General features: G+C 42.0%; 2 protein-coding genes across 2 annotated transcripts in view; one reads left to right on the top strand and one right to left on the bottom strand.

Annotated features, from left to right (window-relative positions):
* The window catches only part of zic4 (zic family member 4), a 98,050-nt gene that overhangs the window by 9,126 nt on the left and 61,242 nt on the right, over window positions 1–27,682 (bottom strand). The window lies entirely within an intron of this gene.
* zic1 (zic family member 1 (odd-paired homolog, Drosophila)) lies at window positions 398–3,473 on the top strand. The gene is made up of 3 exons (XM_062521713.1): window positions 398–1,644; window positions 2,104–2,267; window positions 2,658–3,473. Exons 1-3 carry the CDS (start codon window positions 678–680, stop codon window positions 2,853–2,855), a joined length of 1,329 nt encoding a protein of 442 aa, XP_062377697.1. The 5' UTR covers window positions 398–677; the 3' UTR covers window positions 2,856–3,473.

The following is a 27,682-nucleotide window of genomic DNA, read 5'->3' as shown; positions in this document are numbered from 1 at the left end:
CTGGTAGCCTATGTGTATAGGCCTGTACAAACATTGATGTTTATTTCCTTAAGATTCGCGATTTTGCCGCTTCACACGTTTCGAGTTTATCAATTCAGTTGTTAGACAAGAAATTCAAACTGTACACAAAAAAAGAAAAGAAAGAAAAAAGGGGGAAAAACACAATCAGCAACCTCACCACAATACCTGGGATTGATGATGTATACGAACCAATAGGACTGGAGTAGGAGCATTGGAGTAGGAACACGGTCTGTTATTTGGTGAGTGAACGTTGGTGGGGGGAGAACGCCTTTTCCAATGATCGACCGGGCTCAGAGTCACGTGACGCCCCCCTCCTCTCCCATTCATCAGGGGTGGACTGTGTTGTCTTTTCAATTCATTTATCTGCAGGAATGATTGCGACTATCAGTCTGGAGCTCACCGCCTGACTGAGGAGGTGAAAGTTGCGCCACAGGAAGATAAACCGCAAAAGACAATATTGTGCATGATTTGCGTGTGCATCGGATGAGAGGGAGTGGGGAATATTCCTCTCCACTAAAAGTAAATAGAAATAGGGTAACGGAGTTTGCTTAGCTCACTGAAGTCAGGCAAATACGCAGAGTCGAGGTAGTAGTGGCGTGGGTACTTGTGCGTGATTTTTGATTCTTGCTCTCAGTCGCCACTGTTTCAGACTGAAGATGCTCTTGGACGCAGGACCTCAGTATCCTACCATTGGGGTGACTACTTTCGGCTCCTCCAGGCATCACTCAACAGGCGAAGTAACGGACAGAGAGGTAGCTTTGGGGATCAATCCCTTCGCCGATGGAATGGGTGCTTTCAAAATCAACCACGGCTCGCATGATCTCGGCTCGGGGCAAACGGCGTTTTCTTCACAGGCGCCCGGCTACGCGGCAGCGGCTCTTGGACACCATCACCACCCGACTCATGTCAGCTCCTACTCCACCGCCGCTTTCAACTCCACCCGGGACTTTCTGTTTAGGAATCGAGGATTCGGTGATGCCACCAGCGCGCAGCACAGTCTCTTCGCCTCCGCTGCGGGAAGTTTCGCTGGGCCACATGGACATTCTGATGCAGCGGGACACCTGCTCTTCTCGGGACTTCACGAGCAAGCGGCTTCCCACGCATCTTCAAACGTAGTGAACAGCCAAATGCGCCTGGGCTTTTCAGGGGACATGTATGGGAGAGCCGACCAATACGGCCATGTAACAAGCCCGAGGTCAGAGCATTATGCCTCGACCCAACTGCATGGGTACGGCCCGATGAACATGAACATGGCTGCCCATCACGGCGCCGGGGCCTTCTTCCGTTACATGAGGCAGCCCATCAAACAAGAACTTATCTGCAAGTGGGTCGAGCCGGAGCAGCTGAGCAATCCGAAAAAGTCGTGCAACAAAACTTTCAGCACGATGCACGAGCTCGTGACCCATCTGACGGTGGAGCATGTCGGAGGGCCAGAGCAGTCGAACCATATTTGCTTTTGGGAAGAGTGCGCCCGAGAAGGGAAACCTTTCAAGGCGAAATATAAACTTGTAAATCACATCCGAGTGCATACTGGAGAGAAGCCGTTCCCCTGTCCATTCCCCGGCTGTGGCAAGGTGTTTGCACGATCGGAAAATCTTAAAATTCACAAAAGGACACACACTGGTAAGGATAACAACTACCCGTCTGTTTGTTGTCTTTTCATTTGATGCATGAGAGCAAGTTCTATGTGAAATATTACTATTGCATTGTACAGCCCTAAAATGGCGCTAAGATGAAACAACTTTCTATAAGCCAATGTAAACAATGTCAAACTTTGCAAATAGCAATGGTATTTCACGAACGCAGACTTTACTTTGCCGAAAAGGGGCTCAGCAAATTATTGCTAACGTGCAAATCTAAATTTTAACTGTGAAATCAATTGCAGACCTTACAGAGTATGTACAACGGAGAGTAGAATTCCTAAAGGCTGACATCAGTTGGGCATGATCGAAGTATTATGAATTCAAGCTGAAGCGTTTTCTGAGTGGTTTTTTTCTTCAAATAAGAAACTTTTGTGGTGTGTCTATTTACTATGTTGTGTAATGCACCATATCGATAATATTTCCCCCTTTTTTCTGCTAGGTGAGAAACCATTTAAGTGTGAATTCGAAGGCTGCGACAGGCGTTTTGCAAATAGCAGCGACCGCAAGAAACACATGCACGTCCATACGTCTGACAAGCCCTATCTCTGCAAAATGTGTGACAAATCATACACGCATCCCAGCTCCCTCCGAAAACATATGAAGGTAATATATTTATCTGTAATTTGTTCATATTCTTGTATTTGTCTGCCCCTTTATGTTGTGACTTTGTTTATCTTAGTGCAGTGGCATTGATGAGTTTTCTGCAGTATGCAAATTCATTTTCCAAATTAATTATAGATTGCATTTACTATCAATTGCTCCACAGTTTTTATAGTTGTAGGCTATCATGGCCAACAAACTTTTGTCTTTCGTAAACTTGTGTATTGATGTCCCAGGAATGTTTGGGCTTGTCTGCTTCCAATAATAACAGTAGCTGTCATATTACTTTTAGAATAAGCAATATTTGTTTGCAATGTTGCAATTCTCTTTTCGGAACAAAGGTGTTAAACCGTGTTAAATGTTTCACAGACCCATGTTCCATCTGTGTTGCAGGTTCACGAAGCCTCCACTCAAGGATCACAACCATCTCCAGCGGCCAGTTCAGGGTACGAGTCCTCTACGCCTCCCACCATTGTATCCCCATCCACAGAGAACCAGAGCAGCAGTTCCATATCGCCAGCATCTTCGACAGTACATCACACGACCAGTCACAGCACGCTGTCGTCAAATTTTAATGAATGGTACGTGTAAAAATATTTTCAAAAGACTGCAGAATTAGGACTGCTTGGAATCAAAGACTGAAAAGCCTATTCGCGTGGACCGACAGAACAAAAAGACAGAAAGAAAAACACAAGGAAGTCCTTTTTAAGGCTGTCTAGCAAAGAGAGAGAGCGATGCATGGACGAGATACAAGGCCGAGAAACAAGTTATTTTTTTCCAATGTTTTTTTTATTATTATTTGGAAAATACTGCACACAAGTGATCTCCGATTGCATGCTATCTGCGGGTCGTGGCCTGGTTTGTACATAAAGATTCACCCTAGTTCAAAATGTAATATTTTATTTTGTAAATAGGTATATTACAGTTTAAGGGAATTTGTGAAAATGTGGTCCCTAGATATATGGAAAATGAAATGGTTTTAAAGAATATTGCGATGAATAGTCTTGATTGAAAAGAATGTTATAGTTAATGTGTACCAAATGTGAATTACTCAGTATTACTACAGTCTACACGTCGACCTAACCGACTATTAGTATTAATGTGCTTTTGTATACAGTGCAACATTTCGTCTGAAGTCAGTCTGAGTAGCACAGTGCCATTGTTGTTATTTAATGTCATGTCGATAAATCGTGTAGTGAAAGCCTGAAACTCCGTGTCAATCTGTTTATGTAAGTGAGAAAATATAAAACTATCTGTCTATTGCCATGGCAATTGCAAGAAATTATTACCTGTATATAACTCAATTTTCCATATTTATCCGCATGTAAAGGGCCGGTAACACATGTTAGAATTGATCGATATTTATGGAGAAATGCGTTCGTAGGCAATGTAAAATTTAGTTTACAAAATAATGTTTGGTTACATTTCGTACAATATTAAAGTATTAAAAGCACAACAAGAATGCCTTTCATATTTATTTCTCAAAGTGTTTTTTCAAGCTTTGTTTATTTATATGGTACGCACATGGACATTTATGCCCTCAGATACCTTCCCCAATAATTCGGACATTCATAGACAACTCTTTGAACAACAAGCGGGCTATTGTGTGATTTAACACCAATTTAACGAAATTTCTCCTGTCATTGGGGTATCACCCATTTTGATAATAGATGTTAGTAAATAGTCAACAACATTGAGCCAGAGCATTCTCAATTCAATCATTCCTTTCAACCCAATAAATCACATCATGCTCGCCTATTTAATTTTCACCTTCTAATTCTGTAAAACGAATTATTTGTCCGTAATTTAATTTCCTCATTCTGCCCTTCTTATTATCCAGAATTACCTACACGCTCCTCGTCCCGGGAGTAATGTGTGCATTAAAACGATTAATACTGACGGTTTTATTCTGCAGTGTAAAACAAATTGTTTATGCCATGCAATTGGGTCTTACAAACAAATGGCATTTCTTATTGTTAGGTCTCAGAGGTTGTAGAAGAGGGGGCAGCCTTCTAACTTTACCACGGTTAGAGTCACTGTCAGGCTTTGTTCCACGTTGCAGCTTGCTTGACCGCGCCATTAGGCAGAGATCACATCAACAACCGCCAGCGATCATGAGCTTGGTTAACACTGCCAGTACACACAGGAGAGACCAAAAGCGAAAGCACGGCGTGCATTGGCCTTCTGCTTAGACGAAGGAAATAGAAAGCAATCCAACAGAGTAGACATGTTATACACGAGAAAAGTAAGTGTGTGTGTGTGTGTGGGTGTATGTAGGTGTGTGTGTGTGTGTGTGTGTGTGTCTGACTGAGAGAGAGAAAGAGAGACAGAAAGAAAGAGAGAAGAGAGTAGGAGTGTGAGTGAGTGCATGTGCGTGCATGCGTGTCTGCGTGTGTGTGTGTGTGTGTGTGTGTGTGTGTGTGTGTGTGTGTGTGTGTGTGTGTGTGTGTGTGTGTGTGTGTGTGTGTGAACAGAGACAGAGAGAGAGAGAGACAGAGAGAGAGAGAGAGAAAGAGAAAGAGAGGGAGGAAAAGAGACTGCGTAAAACCCGCGGGTGTGCACCGTTTTAAACCCGGCAAACAACTTTCTTACGCTTATCGATTACAGTTACTCAGTATGATCAGTGGATCGCTTAATTTGTTCTTTGTTCAGACAGACCATCAGGACACAAGTATAGGCCCACTCTCACTGGTGATGATATGTTTTCGTAGTATAGGATTAAGCCAGCCCGAGGGCATCTTAATCCCAATAAATGTATGTTAATACTCAAATGAAAGCAAAACTGTTATATTGACTTTCAATAATTGCTACACTATCACTCCCTTCTCCAAAATGTGTGTGTGTGTGTGTGTGCATGTTTGTGTTTGTGTGTGTGTGTTTGTGTGTGTGCGCGCGCGCGCGTGTGTGTGTGTGTGTGTGTGTGTGTGTGTAAGGGGGGGGGGGGGGGGGGGTTCTATGCTTTCGCATGAGAGAGCGAGGGAGAATTGACTTGAAAACATGCTGGCATATCAGACGTTAGCAGTGAACATGGCCGAAATTCGTGATATCTGAGGTGATGGTGATTTCTTGAAATATATTCATATTTCCCTTTCATGGGTTATTAGGCTTCGAGATATGTGAATGATGGTAATAAAATGAATTGTTCGACTCTATTTAACAGTCTATCTATCCAAAGGTTCGGGTACATTTTCATTCATGCACCGTTAGACCAGCAGCAGCGAGTGTTATGTACGTTACGTATTGATCCATACAATGGAATGTATCTCTTTTATGGGGTCTCATTTTGGTTGAAAATGCCCATCATTATCATTACATCATTCTTATTTTCAGAATGTCGCAAATCACAGAGACAATATTTGCTACTCATAACAGTCGTGATTGTAACCTGCAGGTGGGTCACAGCCACCCAGTAGTATTTACCGGTTTTAATGCAAAACAACCAACCACATTTAAATATAGTGGCAAAAATGATTGGTGGAGTCTTCGCCACCGCACCTCCACAGAGTGTCGCAAGGCTTCTCTAGAGAATGCGGTTGTAAGAGGTTTTACCAGTAAATATTGCTGAACGGAAACAAAACTGTCTGGTTAATTTTCCATTAATGGATAGTTGACGGACGTACTTTACGCGCATTAAATCCAAATAGTTAATTTTTAACCACAAAAGGCTATTACTGAAAACATTATGTTTACAGAAATACCAAACTACACAAATTGGCACATTTATTTAAAGTGTATTTATTGTGTTACACTTTCTACTAAACTAAGAATATCAGGGATACTAAAATTACACTAAACACAATTTTCTCAAGCTTTTTGCCGATGAAGATGTTTCGTTGACAGATGGAACGTTCATGTCTCCATACCGCGCTTTTGCCACTCCTATTTGTGTCAGTGTAAAAACACTTTGGATGGACAGTCGGGAGGATTTGAACTTGTTTTAAGAACTGCATGCACTTAAAAGTTTTATCAGGCGTTATGAAGCGAGCAGAGACGAGGAATTTCGATCAATGCACAGCGCAGGTGCCAACGGCTGCTTTAGTACCCAAGTAGAGCGATTGCTTGTCTATGAATATTTATTACTCTTGCATGCAGCTAGTAAACCAAGCTCTTGTGAAGAGTATGTTGGTTTGCATGATCGAAAACGTTTGCATTCTTGCACAATCACCCTTCAAGATTTATATCAAAAATGTAAAACATGGGTTTACACTGGCATTCGAATGCACACTACCTCGACCTGCAGGCGCGTAGCAGGTATAGCCTAGCTGTACATTAATGAAATGGTTGTGTTTGGCGCCCCACGCCACACACTGCATGTAACATTATACATTATGGCATTCCTTTGGTTTTTGCATTAGATAGATACAGACTGTTTCCTCCTTACGTAATTCCTTAGATGCCATTTGGATATGTGCTCAAGGATTCATCAAGCTGGTCTGAAGTGAATATAACTCAGTCTCATCAACCATAAATTAGGTCAACAATCATAAATGTTATTTATAATTTGGCAGGTGATGCCAAATCAATTTCACTCAGCCAGCTGAGACTTGTAAACACAGCGTACCAGACAGCATGTACAAACTGATATTAATATTTAGACATGACTATGATGTTAAAGAAGTTTTAACACGAAGAGACTATTGCAACACTTTACACTCACCAATGCCTTGACCCCAGTATTTAGCTACGACTTGCGCTGGTAACCGGAGACTAAGATAGAGACCTGCTATATGCAACTTGATGAATGGGGTGCCTATGTCTGCATGTCCCCTGATCTCTGGGTCCATCTGTTAAACGCAGTGCTAGCCAAATTAATAGGAAAAAAAACTGAACTGTGGAAAATGGCCTCCCGAGTTATCTCACTGTTGTCATGAAGTTTAATTTAACCAATTCACAGGTTTCTAAAGACACCATAGTTTGCTCTGACTGAAGACATATTTCAAGCGCGCAGTTTACACGTCTCAGAGCAACATCACCAGAATTCTCTATAAATAGGAAGTACAACTGTAGTTGGTTGTAGGCACACGTGTGAATGCAAAGTGTTCAAGTCATGTTGCAGTCCTTGTGTAGCCAGCACGACAATACCAGCAAAATAATGCACCACTGCAAACCACCATATCGCATGCAGCTACATTTATTAGGCCTATCCCTATTATAGAATAAGGCTACACTTCGATTCAAGGATCCCTTAAAGTATACCTGGCTCGGGGAAATTCGAAGTGCCCCACTCTATGGTACTTCACCGTTATTTTCCCCCAAGTCACACAACAGTAAAGTGTGTAACCACTCTCTCGAATGACTCTAGCGCATACAGCTGTTGTCTCTCAGTGGATTTGACTGTTACTGGTCTGCGCAAACAGAAAGGTATAGTTTCCCCCTCTCATTCATATATGCTTGACCTTTGGCTGACTGGGGCTGCCTTGTCAGGGTAAGCTGTAGGAATGCTGAAGTGTGATAGGTCGAAGAGAGCCTCAAACATCGACGCAGTAGGCTGGCTAACATTAGTGCTATATAGAAAACGTAGCCTGTTCACTTTTTTAAAATGAATGTACTAATACTTGTGGCGCTCTTTCATAGCAGTGCAAATAATGATATTGACTGACTTCACCGCATATGGACTAACCCACAAAATGTTCTCGCATATTGCAGGATTAGAGTATGCTCAGCATGAAGTTAAAAGCATTGAGAATACTTTTCTTACCGTACACTATTCTAATGCTGTGTAATTTGGCATATATTTGACGTAATACATTAAAACAGTTGGCCTATGTTTCTGCTTTTTAGAAAAACTAAATGGCATTTCATTTCTCAGTCTATAGCCTACAATTTTACCGAAAAGCGATGTTGCATGACATTCCCCGCGGGACTTCACTCTCATGCATATTCCCACGTAATAGATCATCTCGTGGCATAAAATTCACCTTACTCTTATCATATAGGCCTTAACGTTGAAAACTACATTTTGACTATTATGCATGGCTGTGGTTTTACCCGTTGAGGTTCCTGAACAGGTGCTGGAGGACCTGCAGTAGGCTACTAAATCGTTTCTCTGCTATTCGATTCATTCCTCTCAAACTTTTGACACAAGCCAGTGGAGCGGGAGTCGTTCATTAATATGACTCATAGACCTACGGGTTTCTGTGACCAAGCCATATTAACCGTAGACACTGACACGCTATTAAGTTGAGACCACATAAGATTTGTGGTGCCACTGACATTGTCTGTGTTGCCGCGTTCCCTTGGCGTGGCGCTAATTGGGGTCATTCCACTTAGTTGTTTCTGACAGGAGTAGGCTTGTCACAGAAATATCCTTTCGTTGTTTTTAATCATTGAATGAGGCGCCTTATTATTAGAACATAAAATGCGTTAAGTGATTACGACACAACTTTTGACTTTTGAGTTACCTCTGTTGAGGGTTGCAGAAAAGCAGCTATAGGATTGGCTAGGATCAGATATGTGATTGGACTTCTACTCGTAGGCTAACTGCTGCTCATTAGTATGATAGATTATTGAAAACACTTGGATATTGAAACACAGATAGAGGTGCATTGTGCAAAGGATAATTATTTAAGCTACACACATCGTGGATAGGCTATAGGCAAAGCATTTTTATATGTAGGCTATAATGTCATGGGATTTTATGAGACTAAAATATTAGCCTTATATAAAGAAGTATTCTACGATGACGTTAGGTCGTTGAGGTGTGTTTTTGTCTTAATTTAGCCTATTACGTAAGCACGTGTGCAACTATTTAAAGATGCTCTAAAACAATTTCCAATTAACTCAATCAGTGACCTCATTAATATTGTTCTTTGAACCGAACAGTTAGTTTTGTAATTAGACTTAAAATAGGTTTTGGTTCAAATTCTTTCCCCCTAAAAATCAGAGTGAACACTGTGTGCTCCTCGGTTTCATACAACTAAACAAAGGCTGAGTGGTAACATAGTTGGGGAAACTTTTCTCAGCTCCTTTTACCTATGTCTTGGGGCACTGCGCAAAACTCAGTACACCGATATCCCTCGACCCTAAGGTCAAACACCAAGTGAAGCTATATCTCGCTGCTGATTTGAAGTCTAAAATAGACAGGCGAGCTTTCGGTTGCAGAAGTCATATGTTCTGTGTGCTGAAAAGCAAGGACGGAAAATAACAGCCTCAAACTTTTGCTAATGGTTTTCTCAAAGAGAGTCGTCTCTAGAGCTAAGTCTGTGTTAAATGACCTGTCCATAATTCAGTGAAATACTTTTCTAGGACGGGTATAATTTTATAGGCTATATTGTATTATTTTAATCAAATGTGTAACATACGTTGAGATGCCTGGCGTGGCGAGAGATGAGCGGCATCACTTTGCCCTTTCTCTGCATTTCATTTCATTGACTTCTCTCAAAACGTTAGGACATCCTATTGAATACGGCTGTTGTCTAGCAACCCTGGTCCCCATGGAGGACTGCTTCTTTGGCTGTGCGACCCAGCGGAGTCTCAGGGCTCGTTGTCAACACCAACTCTACACATATTCCTTTTGATGATAGCTGCATCAAAATTCATTCAGATTTTACTAACACAGTTATTAAAGTAAAACGAGTTAAGATAGGCTTGCTTTCGGATACAAATAAATATAAAACTAAATGAATGCGTCGTTGGCATCAAAAAGCAACTGGGAAGGAAACTCGAGGTGAAGGAGTAGACTATGTTGTAAGACTATGTTAGTCTCAGTTAGGCTACCACGTAACACAAACGACTGTGAAAGCATTTTGAGCATTTATTGTTCGTATGAAATTAGCCTAGCCTAATTCCACATTCATACTCGCAAGACATGCACTCTCAGGTGGTAGTGTTGTCTGATTCATAATACGATTTCAGAGGCTGGAATATCTGCACAAACATCAATGCTTCTAATGAGTCCATAAACATCAATTTAGTCGATCTTGCCACGCTAAGTAATAATCCTGTAATGACAATTTAATGATGGATATTAAGGCTTTGTGTACATTCCCAGTTCCACAGAAAACATCTGCGATATGATCAGATGAGGTTCCATCCACCTCCCATCACCATCTGTAACACCACAACCACCAGCAGCCCTACTACCTCTGTAATGACACTGGGAACATTTACTCACCACTGCTTTGTTCCCTGCTTGAAACACTTTCCAGCCTTCACTGTGACCTAGCTAGTCATGGTATTAAATTGCAAAATGAATGTGGATGCAAGCATTTTCCTCCCTGGCTGCATGAAGTTTAATAATTTTATATTACCTTTGGCTCAAGAATGACAGCCCCGCCGAATTCTCAAGTTTATATGCTGGACAGGGACTTGTAAATATATATTGTTTTGTCCACCCAGTTTTTGGGGTCATATGGTTCTTTGTTGTTTACTGTCCAACACCATAGCATCCACCCCCAATCCATTTCTCCACTGGTCTCAATTTGGGCAAGTTGGAAGGGAACTGTAAGCACTAAAGATAAACCTTTCAGTCTGGATGCAGCTACTTTACCTTTGGAAATAACACTGGCCGCGATCTTTAAGGGAATGTTAAAATAAAACAGACAATGCTTTGTTGAAATGGGTAATGGACAAGTTTTTATACAATAAAACTGTACATTGGCCAATGACTTAGATGAACTGATGTTTCCTAAATAAATCCCGATTTTGGCACAAAAGAAGAAAACATGTTAAATGTGATTATTATCTTTTTGTTTGTCTGAGATTAGAGGTGCAATGGCACTCCTCATTGGACTCCAATAGGGTGTATATTCAATTGGATCCCTTGTGACAATGTGTCGCTCAACTGCTTCCAAAAAGTCTACAGCAGGACTACATGTTATATACCACAATGCACTGTTACAGTATAATAGCTGACTGTATATGTGAGGATTTAACACAGCAAAGGCACGTAAACGTTCTTCCATCACATGCCTCTGTGCATATCACGTTGCGTCTTTTGCATTGCTGGGGTTCATGACCAGGGAGGCCTAACATCCAGTCATGCCGTATTTCACCATCTTTTGGTTTAAAATTACAAACCGTATTTTGAAAGAATTCATATACAATGGTGACACCCCCCTCTGGTCCTTATTCCACTGTCTCTGCAGAATGGCCATTTACATTGTCATTATGCTGATAGAGAAAGGAGAAACTGTTATTTCTGCAAGCCAGCTGCAGGATATTTGCTGTCTGGAGAATTGTCATTCAGCTCTATATACCCACCACACCAAATGATCAGCAAAGAATATCAGTTGAAGTCATGTCTTTTGTCATCTTATATGTGTTATTCCCTTTCTATTGGCAAAACGTTGAAATCATGTTTGCTTAATACAGCATATTGATTTCAGCATCCATTGTGCATAGTGCAGAAGAGTACACTGTGTATTGTTTTGCTTCAGTGGACGACAAGCACAAGGCATGCTATATTTCCTGCATATTTTCTGTATTTGGGTGACTCTGAAATTTCAGCACTCCCTAACATGATTGATAATTATCAGCACAAATGCATTTGCTTGGTCCAGGTGGTTGCCATTTGTTATGTTTCTTTTCTTTGCTCCAATTAATTGCTAATTGTTTTTAGCACCTGCACTGGCAAGACCATATTTCGGTTTCGCAGAGGCCCCATTTGACACTGAATATTCCATGTAAACTGCAATACATTTAAACACCGTCTTGGTTGTTCATTTGGGTTTCATTTGCACATGCACTTGTCATCAAATTGCAGCAGCCTAATCTCTAAGCTCACAGTAAACCTGTGTGTGATTGTGAGATGTACATTGTACTTTGGGGCTCTTCTTTCTTTAAGACAACTATTGTTAAAGAAACACATCCCCCATAGGGATGCATCTAATCAAGTTTCTTCTGAAACATTTCCAGGCCACTGAGTACAAATTTCAATCAACATCTGCCATTAAAGGAAAATGAAATCTGGAGTCTGAGTATGACAACAGGAGCTCTTGCTCTTTGATTGGGGTCCATTACATTGTTGATTTCCAGACAGCCTTAAATTCAGATATGGCTGGAAGAACAGCCTGGAGGATCCATAACCCAGGCAACCACATGTATATTTGAAAAGTATTATTTATTTCTTAGCTTTTTTTCTGTTGTAACTTGGGAACATGCTTTGGATTGACCAAGGCCATTGCCAGGAATTTAGTCTAGGAAGCTATCCAACATGCTGTCTAGAAAGCCAAGCTTCCTTTCATAATCTCTGAAGGACATTAGAGGTCATGTGACCGTGCTCAGAATGCTCATTGGAACTGTTCAACATTTTTTATTGACATAAACTCCACCACCATACAGCGTTGATATAACCCTCAGTGCACTGTCCATTTATCAAAGGGCGTCCTGTTGATAAGTTTTAGTGCACACTACAGCCAACTCAAACCTGCAGCTGTCTCTGGAAACAGTATATAAATAAAGAAATTAAAAATAAAACAGCTTGTTTGCTTTTGCAGAATCATGGGGAGGCAGGTGGAATGCCAGGTAAGGGGACGAGTGAAGACATGGGTCAAGGCAACAGTCTTTTTTAGATTGATGATCAGAAGAAACTGCCATACAATTCCATAGCAAAACATTTTATCTTTTTGGGTTATCCAGATAATATGGGGTTTGTTCAAAAGGAAAGACAGGAGGTTTAGAAAATCATATAATTATTAGTAGGAATTCTGAAAGCAATTGTTGACAAGTGGTATTGGAAGAAAGTGGTAAAATGTTATCATGTGACAGTCAATGAATCATCAGCTAACTTGTGTGAAAACATTTGAAGCAATAACTAGATATAAAGGTCTAGTAAATTCCTGAGGAAAAGCATGAGGCTTCTATTGCTGTCATTTGTCAACACTAAATGCTAAGATTGCCATCTTCTAAAATGGTCCATTTTTATTCAAAAACATCTTTGAGTCTGTGTAATTGTAAAAATGTGTGTCATTTTGTAAAATTGTCGGCTTTCCCCTTTTATGAGACAGCCAGCCAATTACAATTTAAAATCCTGTCAAACTGAATTTCCCAATAATGCGAGAATGTGAGAGTTACCAAATGTCTTTTAAGCCTTGGTAAAACTGGTCTTGACCAGTATCACAGCACTATTGGGAAATGAAAAGAACTGGTCAAGTGAATTATGATGATTGCAATATGCATCTGGGATATTTAATAGCAATTCATGTGAATATCATAGTTTACTAAAACTAAAATTCTAATTACTCAAGCATTTTATGCCATCAGGTCCTTCGACAAGTCAAACTGAAGATATGCTTATCCCATGGCTGGGTGTTTCAGTAGGATGGTATTTATATTTCTTCGCAACTTTTTGATTGGTTATCTTGTTAGCTTCCAAAGTCGAATACTTGAATTGATGTCTCAGAGAGTTGATGATTGATCATAAATTGTTTCCAATGTTATGAAATGTAATTCCTACAGCTGTGCCTTCCTCCACCAACTGGAACCATTGACTGGAGCGTTCCCTTGACTATTAATGGTGGTTGCTCGCTAATGCACACTGCTGGCTTCCTTATATAAACAGTAAGAGAGACATTGAGTCTTGTTTTTTTATATTAATATGACATTTATGTTCCTCTAAAAAAAAAATAAAAAAAAAAATAGAATTCACAAGGAATAATGTCAAATAATGATGTCAGTGTCAGGGAGTAGAAGGAATGTCAACAATATTAGAGTAAAAGTCAAGATCATCAGCGGCGCTATTTACGGGAACTCAGATGGTAGCACATGGCGTCTCGCACCCAGTGCCAAAATGGCATACCTTTATGTTATGAAGCCTCCAACCCATAAATAATACGAAAATTATATCATTCAGTGGCCCACTCTGTATACTAAACCATACATGCTAGATTGCTAAGTTCAGAGTGCTATAAATCTAATTAGCATTGCTGCGTCAGTTGTCCAAACAGAGGTTTTTATGGATCACGTGCTACGTTTAATGACTAACTTGCGGTCGTATTAAATGAGGAGAAGTATTGTCTTATTCAGGGAGACTTCTTAGTGAAGGGTGCTTATAATGCCTGCGAGTTAGTAACATAGTGTCCAAGGTAATCTTTTTTTTGTACAAAAATAAACAATGAATATATGCTGAACATACCAACAGTAGATTAGATCAGATTGGATTCAACTTTATTGTCATTGCATTTTGTGTCTAACTAGAAGTGCAAAAACGCAGAAAGTACAATGTGACATACACGTACTGTATACAGTACATAGACAGGATAGGAAATATAGTGAAGTGTAGACAGTGGTATACCGTTAGTTTTACTGAGGGTGGTTTAGAGTTATATAAATTAAATATAAATATGTGAAGTGTATTAGAAGTTACCTTATAAGAGCAGAAAAAAGTATCCACATTTTTCATCTTCAACTCACTACACATAACGCTTATTGCAAATGAAAGGGACATTAACTTCAGCATAGCTGAAGCATAGCTAACAACGACAACAATCAGATTATTTGTAGTGTCAAGAGGTGTCTGCAGTCAATCTATGTCAGAAGTGCAATAACACAGACATCCCATACTGGGGCATTTAATAACCAAGGGAGGAGTGTGAGAAGAGAGGAGAGAGTTCTCTAAATCAAATAAAAGCGGGAGACTAGGCCTCTGCCAGTGAGCCGGAACCCTGGAGTGGATACTGTGGGAATGAGATTATGCATGGCTCCCCAGGTTACACTATCTGCATTTTTATATATTTATACAATTATGTAAGCCTATTGACATGCAATTTGGATTACTGTGTCAAAATCAAATTTGATTTGGACCATCAAAAAGTCCAGACTCTCGAAAGGTACAATGTGAGACATGATTTTTGAGTGGATTAGGTCAGTTTAATGCACAGGGTAGGAGAGATGGTCAATCTGAGTTATGCAGATCATATCACATTCTAGCTGGAAAAATGACAGCTCAAAAGTTAAACTATAGGTCATCAAAGTGTCAGCTACATGATTAATATCCATATTATTTTTTATAGGACATAGAGAAACAAAATAAGCCGAAACCTGGATTACTTGGATTACTTTCAATACCATGAAACACCATTTATGACTCATGCCCATTTAAGTGAATTTTGTTTACAACTGTTCCAAAGACGTTTGCCTTTTAAAACGCATTCTACTATGGTGAAATGTTTTTTTTTTTTCACCAAGTAGCACTGCGACACGTTTTTGTTTTCTGAAACTTTTCTCTCTGGCTCCTTGCATTGTATTTTGCTCTGACAGGTGAATTGGTGTTAACTCCAAACTCCATGTTTTTGTATCACATTAACAAATACAGAAACACAGGGTACATGATCAAAATGAAAGGCTTTGTGTCCAAACACAAGCCAGCGGTTCCTCTCATCTGCGCTCTCTCCTCTATCTGTTCTAAGATTGTTGATATGCTCCGCGTGTGCTGCTCTCAGTCAGACTCTACAGGAAATCCAATCAGCTGCCCGCGGGATTGAGATGCAGTATGTCATCAATGACAGCAGTACCTTCACAGCCAAAGAGATCAACGGTGTTTTAATGACAGATCACACTTTAAAGTTGTGCTACAGTAATAATTATCTCCAAAACGCTAATTATGGTTAGAGAATCAATGCAACATCTTCAAATATTTAAGCAATTTCAGATACCCTTGGATAACTTTGTCACATTAAATAACATGATTGTTTTGCTATTGCTGTTTTCTTAAACAAGAATCACTTATTGGCAGAGGAACTTGAGTGAGACTGTCCACTTCTTATGACTGCGGTTCTAATAAATGTCTCACTATGAATCTTCTTAACGTCCTGTGCAATTTTTTCACTGTGTCTCTTTCTCAATTTACAGGCTATGAAGAGAGGCATCCACACAGTCAGAGTCATTATTTGAAGTCTGAAGCCAATACAGTATATCTCAATGAAGTGAGATTTATAACCGCATATGCAAGAAGTGTTGTCTCGACATGGCACTGTGCTGCAAGCGAGGGTGATTTGGATTGAGGGTGGAAATGTTTTATTGGGTCAGCAAAGAGGTGCTTATTTATGTCCCTGCTGTCATTTTTTGCGGAGAGGGCCACCGGGGCAACAGACTCTAAATTCAGCATGGCATAGCTTGAGAGCTTTGGCACCGAGGCCTAGCATTAAACCCCCATACATCTGCCAGGGACACGCTCCCAAATCACCCCCTCCTCAGTAGCCATGACAGCAGGTCTACTCCAGATAGGAGACACTTGCTTTCCAGCTTTAGCGCAGCGCGATCGCCGCTATCTCCCAGCCCTCTGCAAGCCGCCACCTCCCTGCTCCCATCTCATCCTTTGATTGGCTCGATTCCATGCTCATTAGCATGTCCCATTATCCCTGCAAATATTCAAGGGACTGTTTCCAGTGGCTGCCATTCCAATTATTATAATAGACAACATGCTTTATGACTTTCAAGTTTCTGGAAGAGCTATGGTTTGCTAGCCAAGGTCCTCAGTTAACACGTGGGCCAGGGACTTTTTCAAGGGCACCGGGTCCGTAGGGCTTGCCTGAGATACAGAGAGGGTAAGGGGCGCCTGTGGAGGAAACCTGGAAGGATCCTCCTAGATTTTGTTGAATCAAATTCTTGCACCTGGATATAATTGTTGTGCTGCTGTGCTGGGACTTTCCAGCCATGCAAGAAGAACAAATTAGTGCAACAGAAAAAACTGCCATCCATTTGTGAGATACCGCCTCACCTGGAGTAATATATTATGGTGATGGAGAAAAAATGCTTTCCTTGCACTGTAGATATAGAGGGGGGGCATTTTCAACATGTAAACAGGAGAATGCTGCATCGTTTAATACCTGAATATTCATCCAGGGAAAATTATTGTTCAACATTAGTGAGTGAATTACACTTCTGTTGGAAACACACTGCATACCATCCTTTTCTCCCTGGCAATGTGCAATGTGCTTTTGGGTTCATTGCTGTTTTGCACAGTGTATCAGAACATGTCACGCTATTTATTTTGGAGTGGAGATGGGCCTGATGACGTTATGGAAAGGAGTCTATTAAACGGTCAGTGGAAGTAATGACAAGACTACTATTTGAGGGTAGGACATCTGTGGTCCTACCCAGATACCTGTGAAACCGGTCTCCTCTTGTGTCGGTGTATCTGGCATTACTTTAGTAGTTCACCGTCAAATTCAGTTTACTGTTCCTTCAGTTTCCTCCACATGAATGTAAACACCACCAATCCACTGGTCTAATAAAAGTAATTCTCATAAACAGTTAAAATTAATATTTGTATTATTATTTATTATTTATTCATTGTCAGGTCAATTGCATTGCTACACATATATAAATATGCATGCTGTACTGTATTTGTGTACTTTGTTTATGCACACAATACTACCTACAGTATACTAATCATGTTTTGTGACTGCGCTGTAATTCAAATGTCCAGAATTCTCTCCAGGACATTTGTCTCGACTAAAAAGGGAGACCGGCTGTTGAGAGAGAGACCTTCCTTTTCACTGGATCAAGAAGTCACAGTAGGTCACGAGGCGAGCATGTAATTAATAATGTTTACATGGCATTTAATCTCCTGTGCCTTTATCAATTTACATATGTGCCATTTGGACTCAAAATGCCCCGGTGATGATGTTGGTCAGGTAGTGTATGTATTAGCATACAAATTACTTCGAGAGACATGCTCACGGGCCACTGTATATTAGCCTCTATTTAAGCTGTGGCAGAGGTGGTGGTAGGAACTCTATTGTCAGCGGAGCCGGTCTCTAATCTCCCCATGTGTAAGATCAAGAAGCACATTTCAGCATCATTTTATTAATCTATAACTTAAATACACTAAGCTGTCACTGGCACCAAAACCACTTTGACAATAGGACAGTGAGAGAGGGAGAGAGGGAGAAGGAATTTGTGTCTATGTGTGTGTGTAGGGGTAGCTGCATTGTGTTGCATCCTCCTTGTGATTGCTTGTGTGCACGGAAAGGAATAATTCCGTCTTAACTCCGTCTTAGCTAAATAACATAGTTTACTGAGATGACAAGAAAAACAGATTAGAGCCGAGGGGGGTCCAGCAAATATCCACCAACATTGACAAATAGCATGCATAATAACATAATGCCTCAGAAATCAATATTAAGGTTTACATATTGTATCCTCTCCTTTCATTCTTCCTGCATATAAGTCTAATCCATTTATGACTACATTAGTCAGATAAATCTATTTGCTTACAGCAACGAGAACCATTTCCATGTCGGCGGCACTTCTTTCACGCCGTCACATGAAACACTCGTCCATTGCACACATCATTATATTATCTCTGATTTTGTCTTTCCTTCGTTGGACTATGTCAGCCGTTAGACCCACCATCACTTTGGATGGAGAGGGCAACTTTGGTGAGGGTGTCAGCAGGGCCGAGGTCTCTACAGTAATATGGGCTGGTATGGTTTGGATGGGGGGGGGGGGGGGTGGGGGGGGGGGGGGGCAATTGCTGTGGCGGGCGTTTGGCAGCGCTCGGTGAGTAGAGGAGGGTCTTTGTTTCAGTGAGTGCGACGCATTAGACCTCTGGGGACGCCACGCAGCGGGGGATGGATTAGCCTCTAGTTTACTCTAGCACGTGCTACCCAGTGCATGGCGAACTTCTACTACATTAGAGAGAGAGAGAGAGAGAGAGAGAGAGAGAGAGAGAGAGAGAGAGAGAGAGAGAGAGAGAGAGAGAGAGAGAGGAGAGAGAGAGAGAGAGAGAGAGAGAGAGAGAAAGAGAGAGAGAGAGGAAAAAGACCTCCTGGGACACAACGATTCAAACTCCATTTCCTTTAACCGACACAATTCCAGACACCTGTCCTGTAAGACGTCGCACACCTGTAATTTACATAATTCAATGGGGCGCCCATCTATTATTCTAAATTAAAGAGCAAATTCTCATAAAATCTATAAGGCAGTTCTCTAGAGTCTCTTCTGCTAATAGAGTGATGTGGATGAGGAATTTTTTTAACTACACCCTGAATGGTGTTTCTGCTTCGCTTATCCAACTACGTCCTGCCAAATACAGCTGGATATAATGGTGAAAGGAATAGGGTAACCTGAGTGTAAAAATAAAACAGGGACAAATATATGTTTGTGTGATTAAGATTCCCAATTCCAATACAAACACCTGAACATGAAAATGGTTCTCAGGTTTTAGCTATTGGGTTTAACCAAACAGAGCTTGGCATAGTTGTTTTTCTTCTACACATCTGTGCACCTGTGCAATACCTGGGGACTGTCTGAAGTTCTTATTGGCTGACCCCATGGCAAAACGCAGTGTATACAGCTGACAGGTGTAACCTATGGACCTCTCTCTCCTCCCCCCCTTCACACACCCTCTTCATCAGCAGGTTCAGTAGCTTCCTCTGAAGGTACATACCCAACTTTGTTGTGTTATTGTGAAATACGAGTGCATGTTTGTTTCTTCAATTCAGCCTATTTTGTAAGCTACATCAAAAAGCCTTTGAATGAGAAAAGGTCTTAGTTTATATTTTGCTTCAAATGTGTTGCCGTTATTTATACATCTTATATTGCCATAATGATTTACCCTTTACGCTTCAGTTCTAACTCAAATGTTGCAGTTTGTAATGGACGTGGCATATAGTGACCATTTACAGATGTGGTGGAATTAAAGCTCATTCTGTTCTGCTTAGGCATAAAGATCGTAGTATTTAGAGCTGGAAATGCAGACATCGTTGGTTTTCGTTGTTAAAACACTTAATTTGGAGTGTGCTAGTCCTTCTATGTGGGATTAGTGTTGCACTTACTAGTGTCTTTGTAAGAATCCTCATTGGTATTCATTGGGTAGTAGATCAGGGTCCATAAACCCACTGTTCAAAAGACAAAGTTTTGTTTACCATAACAAAGAAAACACATTTCTATTTACAATTGCCTGACAGAACTCCAGCCTCACTCTTTAAAACACCATGTAGTTGTTTTACCTTAGAACAACTCATTTTGATGGTACGCTGAATAATAATGGAGTGTGTTGCATCTTTGTCATTGGCATGTGTTCTAGTACTGCTCGGTACTGCACTATTCAACTGTGGTGTACTTGGCCAGAACATGACCTGAAAGCCACCTTTCAATGCCCCTAGTACCCAGTAACCACCAAACACCCTATAGGGATAACTATATTGTGTGGCGCAGTAATATCCTCACTCTTGCACTTTCAGTTTCACTTTGGAGTGAGGATATTACTGCGCAGAGTCTAAGTGCTCCCAATGTTATTCCGCCACACAATATACAGTAGTTATCCCTTTTGCCTGCTTAGAAATGCACCACGTTTTATTTTGTCTCACCATACTTGGTCGTGTGACTACTCGTGTAACTGTATTCTAATAGGGAAAACATGGAGGTGTTTGGTCGCTTCTAACTTCATCTCTGTTTGGATCCTAATGAATGCATTGGGCTAGCTAAATGCTATCAAAGTTGCGCCGCGCACCAGAGCTAGTGAGTGCACACATTGAAACGTGAGAGGTATGCATCAACTCGTCTCAAGGGAATAACGTAGTTTAATATGAAAAAACAGTGAAGTGTTCCTTTAAGTCACACATTTGACTAAATCTACAAACCAGCTCATTTCTTATTTTCCTGAGAATACATTTGTGTAACAGATCATCAGGAGCACATTTTCCCCTTGAAAATCATAACATAACATACAGCTCGGTAAAAAAAATGGCAGAGTGACCTTTGAATGAGTTGACCTAAATATTCCAAATTAAGAGACCACTGCAAATTTGACAAATGACTGTTAACTCATTCAAATGTCACTCAGCAACCGCAGGATGGCATCAGAAAAAATGTGCAGTGGTCTCTTAATTTGTTCCACCTGCACTGTATGTATAGCCTAATAATGTAACAGTACTGGAGAACTTGATTGGCACATATCTTTATAGTCTCTCACTTTCAAACTCTACCCATGGGACTACTTCACCATTCCCATTTGAGTCGCAGGTTTTGTGCCTTGAAGCCGAACCAGCTGAATATGTGTGAGTGAGTGAGTGTGTGTGTGTGTGTGTGTGTGTGTGTGTGTGTGTGTGTGTGTGTGAGCGCGCTCATTTGCCCCTAAGGGTTTACTTGTATGTACCAGCAGCATGGCTCACCTCATGCCTGTTACTCCTTGTGAGTGCATAACATCCCCTTGACACTAAAGCTGTCATGGTGCGGAGAACAATCTCTTCACACACACACACACACACACAGCTCTCATTCTGACCCTGGGGTCACACATTCAAGCTTAGTTCCTCTAGTTCCAAAACTTCTTAGGTTCAGGTTGTAAAACTACCGAGTTGCTTGGTGCAAAATGTGATGGCCTCCATCCAGTCACTCACGGTCCAATCATGAAGGCCATGTTCCAGGTGCCATTGGCCGTGGTTAGGGACTTGATCATCGATTGACTAGTGAAAGGCTGTGTTAGAGGATGGTGGTGGTGGTGGTGTGTGAGTCTGTGTGTGTGTGGGGGGGGTTGTGGTGACTGTGAGGGAGACCGAATGGAGGCCGTGCTCTAATAGGGGCAAGACAATAGGCCATCACTAATCAGGGACCTCAAGGTTGCCATGAGGTTAATTGTAATGCAGGTGGCAAGTGGGGAGGGGACGTAGAAGAAGTGATGACTGCTTTACTGCCTCTATGGCCATTGTGACTTAACATTAGCCCCCCCCGGGCCAGGATTCGCCTTTCTCCCGTGCTCTGTCCCCCATGTCCCCTTCACCTTTTAATCTCTCATTATCCACCAATTCTCATTCGGCCCTCCGCAGGTTAAAGAAAACCTTTCACCAAACGTCAAAAAGGAAATGTAAATATTGAGCCTGTTCTGTGTTGCTTTGGCTGTTGTGATGCGTAGTTTGGCTATTGTCGGGCCCGTTGGAGTTTAACACTGCATTTTACATTTGGTGGAAGTGTCCCCCTTTGTATAATTGTTATTTGTTTAAATTGACGGAACACAGATTAATTTACTTGGCATTGTGAGGTGCCTGAAAGTCCATCTCCAAATAAGAATGTGGTCGTGAATAGAGAATGACACTGCTTCCTTTGGATACTGAGTTTACTTTGTCAACCCCTTTTGTCTGTCAGATACTTAAACTATACTTTGCTTTGGCTCCACTTGTTTTCACAGACTTATCCTACATTTTATACTTGAGTTAGAGCAACGATGGAAAGGCTTAAATAAGTAGGTTCTTTTTGACAGACAACAAACAAACCACAAAAAATAAATAAATAAATAAATCACCAGTGCAGTTGAACATTAATGTTTTGCTATAAAACAAATCTCATCATATTCAAAGCCATCAACATTACTGCACAACAGTTCTAGAAAATACTGAAACATACTGTTGCCGATTAATCCACAAAAAACACCAAACTAATAGAACTTGACTACCATGCTAAGGACAAAACCCCTTTCAATTTAACCCCGGGTTTCCTATGACATGCAAGTTCTCCAAAGGGTGTGTATTTCTCTTTCCTCCTAGCTCTTTGTCTCTGTGTTCTGTCCTCCTCCCCATACTCCTCATTCTCCGCTTGGTCAATAAATTCACAGACGACACTTCAAAGCCCCGGTTGGTGTGCCCTCTTTCATGTTGCACACGTTTCCATAAGGCCAGGCCACTGGCAGGCCTTCCCACTGCATGCCGGCTGGCTGGCTGACTCTCCAGCTTGTAAGTTAGTGTGGTCCCCTCACCCCACAAACTCAGGAGGAGGGGAGGGAAGGGAAGGGAAGGGAAGGGAAGGGAAGAGAAGAGAAGAGAAGGGAGAAGACAGAAGACGAAAGAAGAAAAAAAGAGAGAAGGGGTGGAGGGTGAGAGAGAGTGAGAGGGAGGAGAGGAGGGGGGGTTGGGGCCTAAAAAGACAAACATCTTAGTGTGTGCCAACCTGCCCAGGCAAATGTTCTCTGTGTTTATTCAGCCTCAAGACTGGAGCCTGGCCAGAGCATCCCAGTCACAAGCAGCCCCCCCCCCCCCACCCCCCTACCCCCCTACCCCCCTACCCTTACCCTCCCCTCACCCCATCCCACCCCTTCTACATAGCATATGTGAAGAAAATACTTAGAAGTTTGCATTTGATACATGACAAATGAGATGGCATGAAGCGGCAGGGGAGCCGCTGACGGAGGGGACGGAGGGGACCGAGTGGCACTCCATTTCTGCCAAGTCTCTCTCCTGTCAGGCCTCGGCTTTGAGAGGGGCATTAGCCATTCCAGTCACTGATGGTTCTTTCATAAAATGTTCCGGGAGAGAGACATTCTCAATAAAAAAAAGGGAGGGAGGGGAGGAGGAGGAGGAGGAGGGGGGTAGTGTGGTGGAGTGGGGTGTGGTGGTGGTGGTGGTGGCGGTGGGGGGGGGGTAAAAATGGTGTTGCCATGTTTTTTTTCTTTCTGCGCAAAGCGGGGACAAAGGAACTGTTGAGTTTATTCTCACAGATAAAAAGGGAAGTTTCACCGTGTCAACAGAGGCACAATGTCCCGCGCCATTCTGGTGACTGATCTTACGGTTGGCAGGGTCGCGGCTGCAGGCTCTTCAGCCAGCAATATCACTGAGACTTCCTTTTATCCCTTCGCAGTGACCTCTTCCTGTTCTACAAAAGGATGAGTGTGACAGTGTTCCTGTTCTGCGAACGGGTGAGTGTGAAAGTGTGTGTATGTGGGTGAGTTAGAGGTCTGTGTGTGTGCTTGCATGTGTGTGTGCGAAATGTTAATTGGTGGAAAAAAAAACCTCCTGCTTTCTCTTACTAGCCTGTCTTAATGTGACATGCCAGAAATTAGCATTTTTCCCTTTCAGCTTTATTTCTAATCCTTGAGTTTCAAAGTTGTGGGATCCAAATACCATTAACACAGTGATTATACACTTATGGCTTTAGCAGGTGGAGAGGGTGGAGCGGGTGGAGCGGGTGGGGCGTGTCAGGTGTGTACACAGGTACACGGATATGATGTGCATCCGCCTTTCATCTTCACAACATTTCACATGACCAATGCCTCGCCTCTGACGGACAAAGATAAAGCAAGCAAGTGCTCGAACCCCGTTACATGATATTTACCATATTCATGTGGATATGACACCGAGACGGACAAGCAGAACCGAGAGAGTGATTAACTTGCCATGATCACCTGTGCCTCGGAGAGACACCTAGACGTCCCCACCTCAGCGAGAGACGCTGGGCAGGCAAATCCGTCTCCTTGTGCAGATTTCCTAATGACTTTTGAAAATCGACCCTTCTTTGCAAGTGTCGTTGTCAAAAAGGAGAAACTGGAAGGTGATGTATACCTGAGCGGATGTCACATCATCGCTGATCCTCAAGGGATATGCTTTATTTTTTATTTATTTATTTTTTAAACCAATTACGTGGTAGAGTAATGGCTACAGTCCCGATTCCTTTTGATTCTTGAGGTCTGTGACTGCAGTCATCACGGGGCTATGTGACAGCTATCCGACAGGTTAGCGCTAATGCTGAGCTGTGTTGTCATGTAAGCAGTCTGCCCATCAAGCTAAATGCTACGTATTAGCACACGCTTACAGTTCTGGCAGCCAAGTATCATCGTACATGAGACACAACATTTAAAAAAAATAAAAAAATAACTTAATGAGTGCTCCCCTGATGCAGATATTCAATGCAAACATTGTTTCTACGGTAACCATCTTAATGAGTGTCTGCTAGTGTGCAGTTAGAGTGTAAACTGATTGCACCTTCTAGAACACTCCCCCACCACAGCTCTCCTCCCTGGCACCTGCAGAAGGGAGGTGTTGCAGAGGGAACAGCACCAGGGACGAGGCACACGGAACCCATCCAGCTGTGCAGTCCGATGTCTACGCAGGGTCTGAACACACTCAGGTCTTACCAAAGCATTTCCCTTCAGTTAACGTCTATCCTCATGAAATCATCCGGAAATAAAATCATATAGTGACAATATCTAGGCTACTTGTAGGTATTTTTTCCGCGCACTGTATTTATTCCTAACACAGAAGAAGCCTTTTCAATTCCATTCAACATCCTTAAAAAAGGAGTCTAATAGCCTCCCTATACAGGAGCTAAAAAAGCTTGAAGTGTATCTGCTAAGTGGAAGATGAAGGGAGGCCGCTGTGTGACCTATGAGGATGTATAGGTTGGGTATGAATTATGCCTACAGTGGGTGTTGGGAGTGTCGTGTCGCGTCGCGTCGTAATCTCTCAAAAGCAGCGAGCAGCACAATGCCTTACCTCAGTGGCCCCGACTTCATACATGACTAACAGAGCGTGTGAAATGGGTGCGCGTAAACTCTGTAGGTTGGGCTGGATAATTGTGTCTGCTTAGCAGATAAATGATGCAGTAAATGCCATCTGGCATACAGCATCCAGGGATTAAATAGAGAAGAGAGAGAGAGAGAGGCGATGGATTCATCTCATACCAGCATTCAATTTAAAGACAAAAGGCAAAAAAAAAAAAAAAACATATAACAAAAACGCAACACAGCACAGAGAAGAGCAGAAGAAGTAGGTGTGCAAATAGTCTTCAGGCGATGACAAGGTTGAATTCAAAGAAAAAAAAGGAAGGAAATTGTCTTGCATTCATGCACCATTTGGCAATGCTCTCAATGAAAAAAAAAAAAAACGAGGTGTGTGTGTGTGTGTTTATAGCATCAGTGTGCTTAGTTTCCCAATTTAGCAACATACGCATTCTCAACGTGAGCCATACCGTAGGAGACGCTGCCTTGGCATCAGTGAAAGAGAAAAAAATGTGATCTATCCTTTACATCTTCTCCCTCCACCACTCTCAGGAACAGAGGGAGGAACTCAGCATGGGTCTTCCTACCTTTCTCCAGGAACTCCCCAGCAGGTTCGGATTTTATGCTACAATCTGATTTATATATATAATTATTTCTTTTTTTTACGTCTGCTTTACATATGATTATGTTATTACATATTTCGAGTTTGCAATGAGAATCCGGCTGCATTACAGCAAGGGTTAGTTGTAATCCTGAAGTAATACAAATTCTGCTCACGGCTAATGAGATTCATGAAAATCACCATCTCACAATACTGAAACTACACTCTATCAACTGTCAATACCAACCCCCCCCCCCCCCCCCACATACTATGACCCTTTATGCCATGGCTTACAGTCAAAGTAATTAATTAATGTCATCAAAGTGTCCTTTATCAGTGGCATCTGTGAACTAAAGCCTCACCTTTTACACGGCATGGCTACTTATGTAGATATTGTTCTTAAAAGGTTCCACTTAATTAACACCCTCTTCTGTAATCGCTCTTTCTTCCTTGACTTCTGGCCACCCATGGCCCCGAGCACGTTTCACATGTTCTATTATTCACCAGGTTTAATCCATCGGCCAAGCAGTCTCTTGACAATAGCTCGGGTCCTTCATGCATATGTTTTTTGTGAGGAGAGATGGTTAACGACAAGGCTGTCCTTCTAGCTGGACAAGGACCTTGGCTACTTCGGTTGACTTAGACTTAGACTCACTGGTCATCTGTCAGACTTCTCATATTACAAAATAAAACGGGGAAATGTTTTAAATGTGTGTGTGAATGTATTTCTATCTAAATATATATGCAGTAATAAATATCTGTGTGTTTGTGTGTCTGTGATGGCCATCACTATGCATATGTGGCACTTGAACAGAACAATGTGTGCCTATTGGGCCTGTTTCATCCGAAGTCATTAAACACGGCTAAAAGCCTCTCTTTGTCTCCCGATTGTCAGTGTGAAGAGATTGCTGAGGAACATCAAACCCGGGCTGCCCTCATCCATGTCACCGCCGCGCCGCCAAAGACAATGGGCTGCTTAACTCGGAGAACAAGCCCAGGCTTTGGTTTCATTAAAGCGCTCCGCTCGTCTAATTAGCCGTGCGCTATAAATCACGCCGCGCGAATCTATTTCATGTTCCTTAATTGAAAGCGATTCTTTTTTTCTCCTTCTCCCCCTTTTCCCTTCAGTGGCAGTACAGTTGGACACGGTGCAACATGGGCCTGTGATAGATGTGGAATCCAGCACAAACAGTTTGAGCCAGTCAGCGCGTGATTGATCAGTACCCTCTGGGAGGCTGGGGTGGATCTTTCTCCTTGAGCGAGAGAGATTAAAGCCTTAACGACTCTCCTGCCTTCCTCCTCCTTTCCCCGACATTCTTTTTTGCACTTTCGCTCCCACTGCCTTCCCTCTGACACCTCTAACCATACACACAAACATACAAACAAACACAAACACACACACACACACACACACACAAACACACACACACTGACACACAGACACACACACACACACACACACCCACACACACAAACACACACCTGCCAGCAATATCTGACCTTCGGTGTTTTGCGTGGTCTGAGATTGTATAAGATCAATAATTTCCACAGAAAACTGTGAGGGTCTTTCATGAGCTCAGCCATTCACTGTCCCACATAATGCTGCGCGGCTGGGCTCCTCCTGAGAGTGCATCAAAATGTGGACAATTTATTGAAGGTGCCTATAGA

The sequence above is a fragment of the Sardina pilchardus genome, chromosome 19 (assembly GCF_963854185.1).
Source record: "Sardina pilchardus chromosome 19, fSarPil1.1, whole genome shotgun sequence".
NCBI classification, from domain to species: domain Eukaryota; kingdom Metazoa; phylum Chordata; class Actinopteri; order Clupeiformes; family Clupeidae; genus Sardina; species Sardina pilchardus.
The sequence above is the reverse complement of the archived record's forward strand: the minus strand, read 5'-3'. Positions and strand labels throughout refer to the sequence as shown.

What these genes read in the sequence shown, in the direction of transcription:
- zic1 (XM_062521713.1), top strand. Translation starts at nt 678, where the DNA reads ATGCTCTTGGACGCAGGACCTCAGTATCCTACCATTGGGGTGACTACT. An exon ending in TCACAAAAGGACACACACTG is followed by an intron (nt 1,645 to 2,103) that starts GTAAGGATAACA and finishes TTTTTCTGCTAG; the next exon opens with GTGAGAAACCATTTAAGTGT. An exon ending in CCCTCCGAAAACATATGAAG is followed by an intron (nt 2,268 to 2,657) that starts GTAATATATTTA and finishes TCTGTGTTGCAG; the next exon opens with GTTCACGAAGCCTCCACTCA.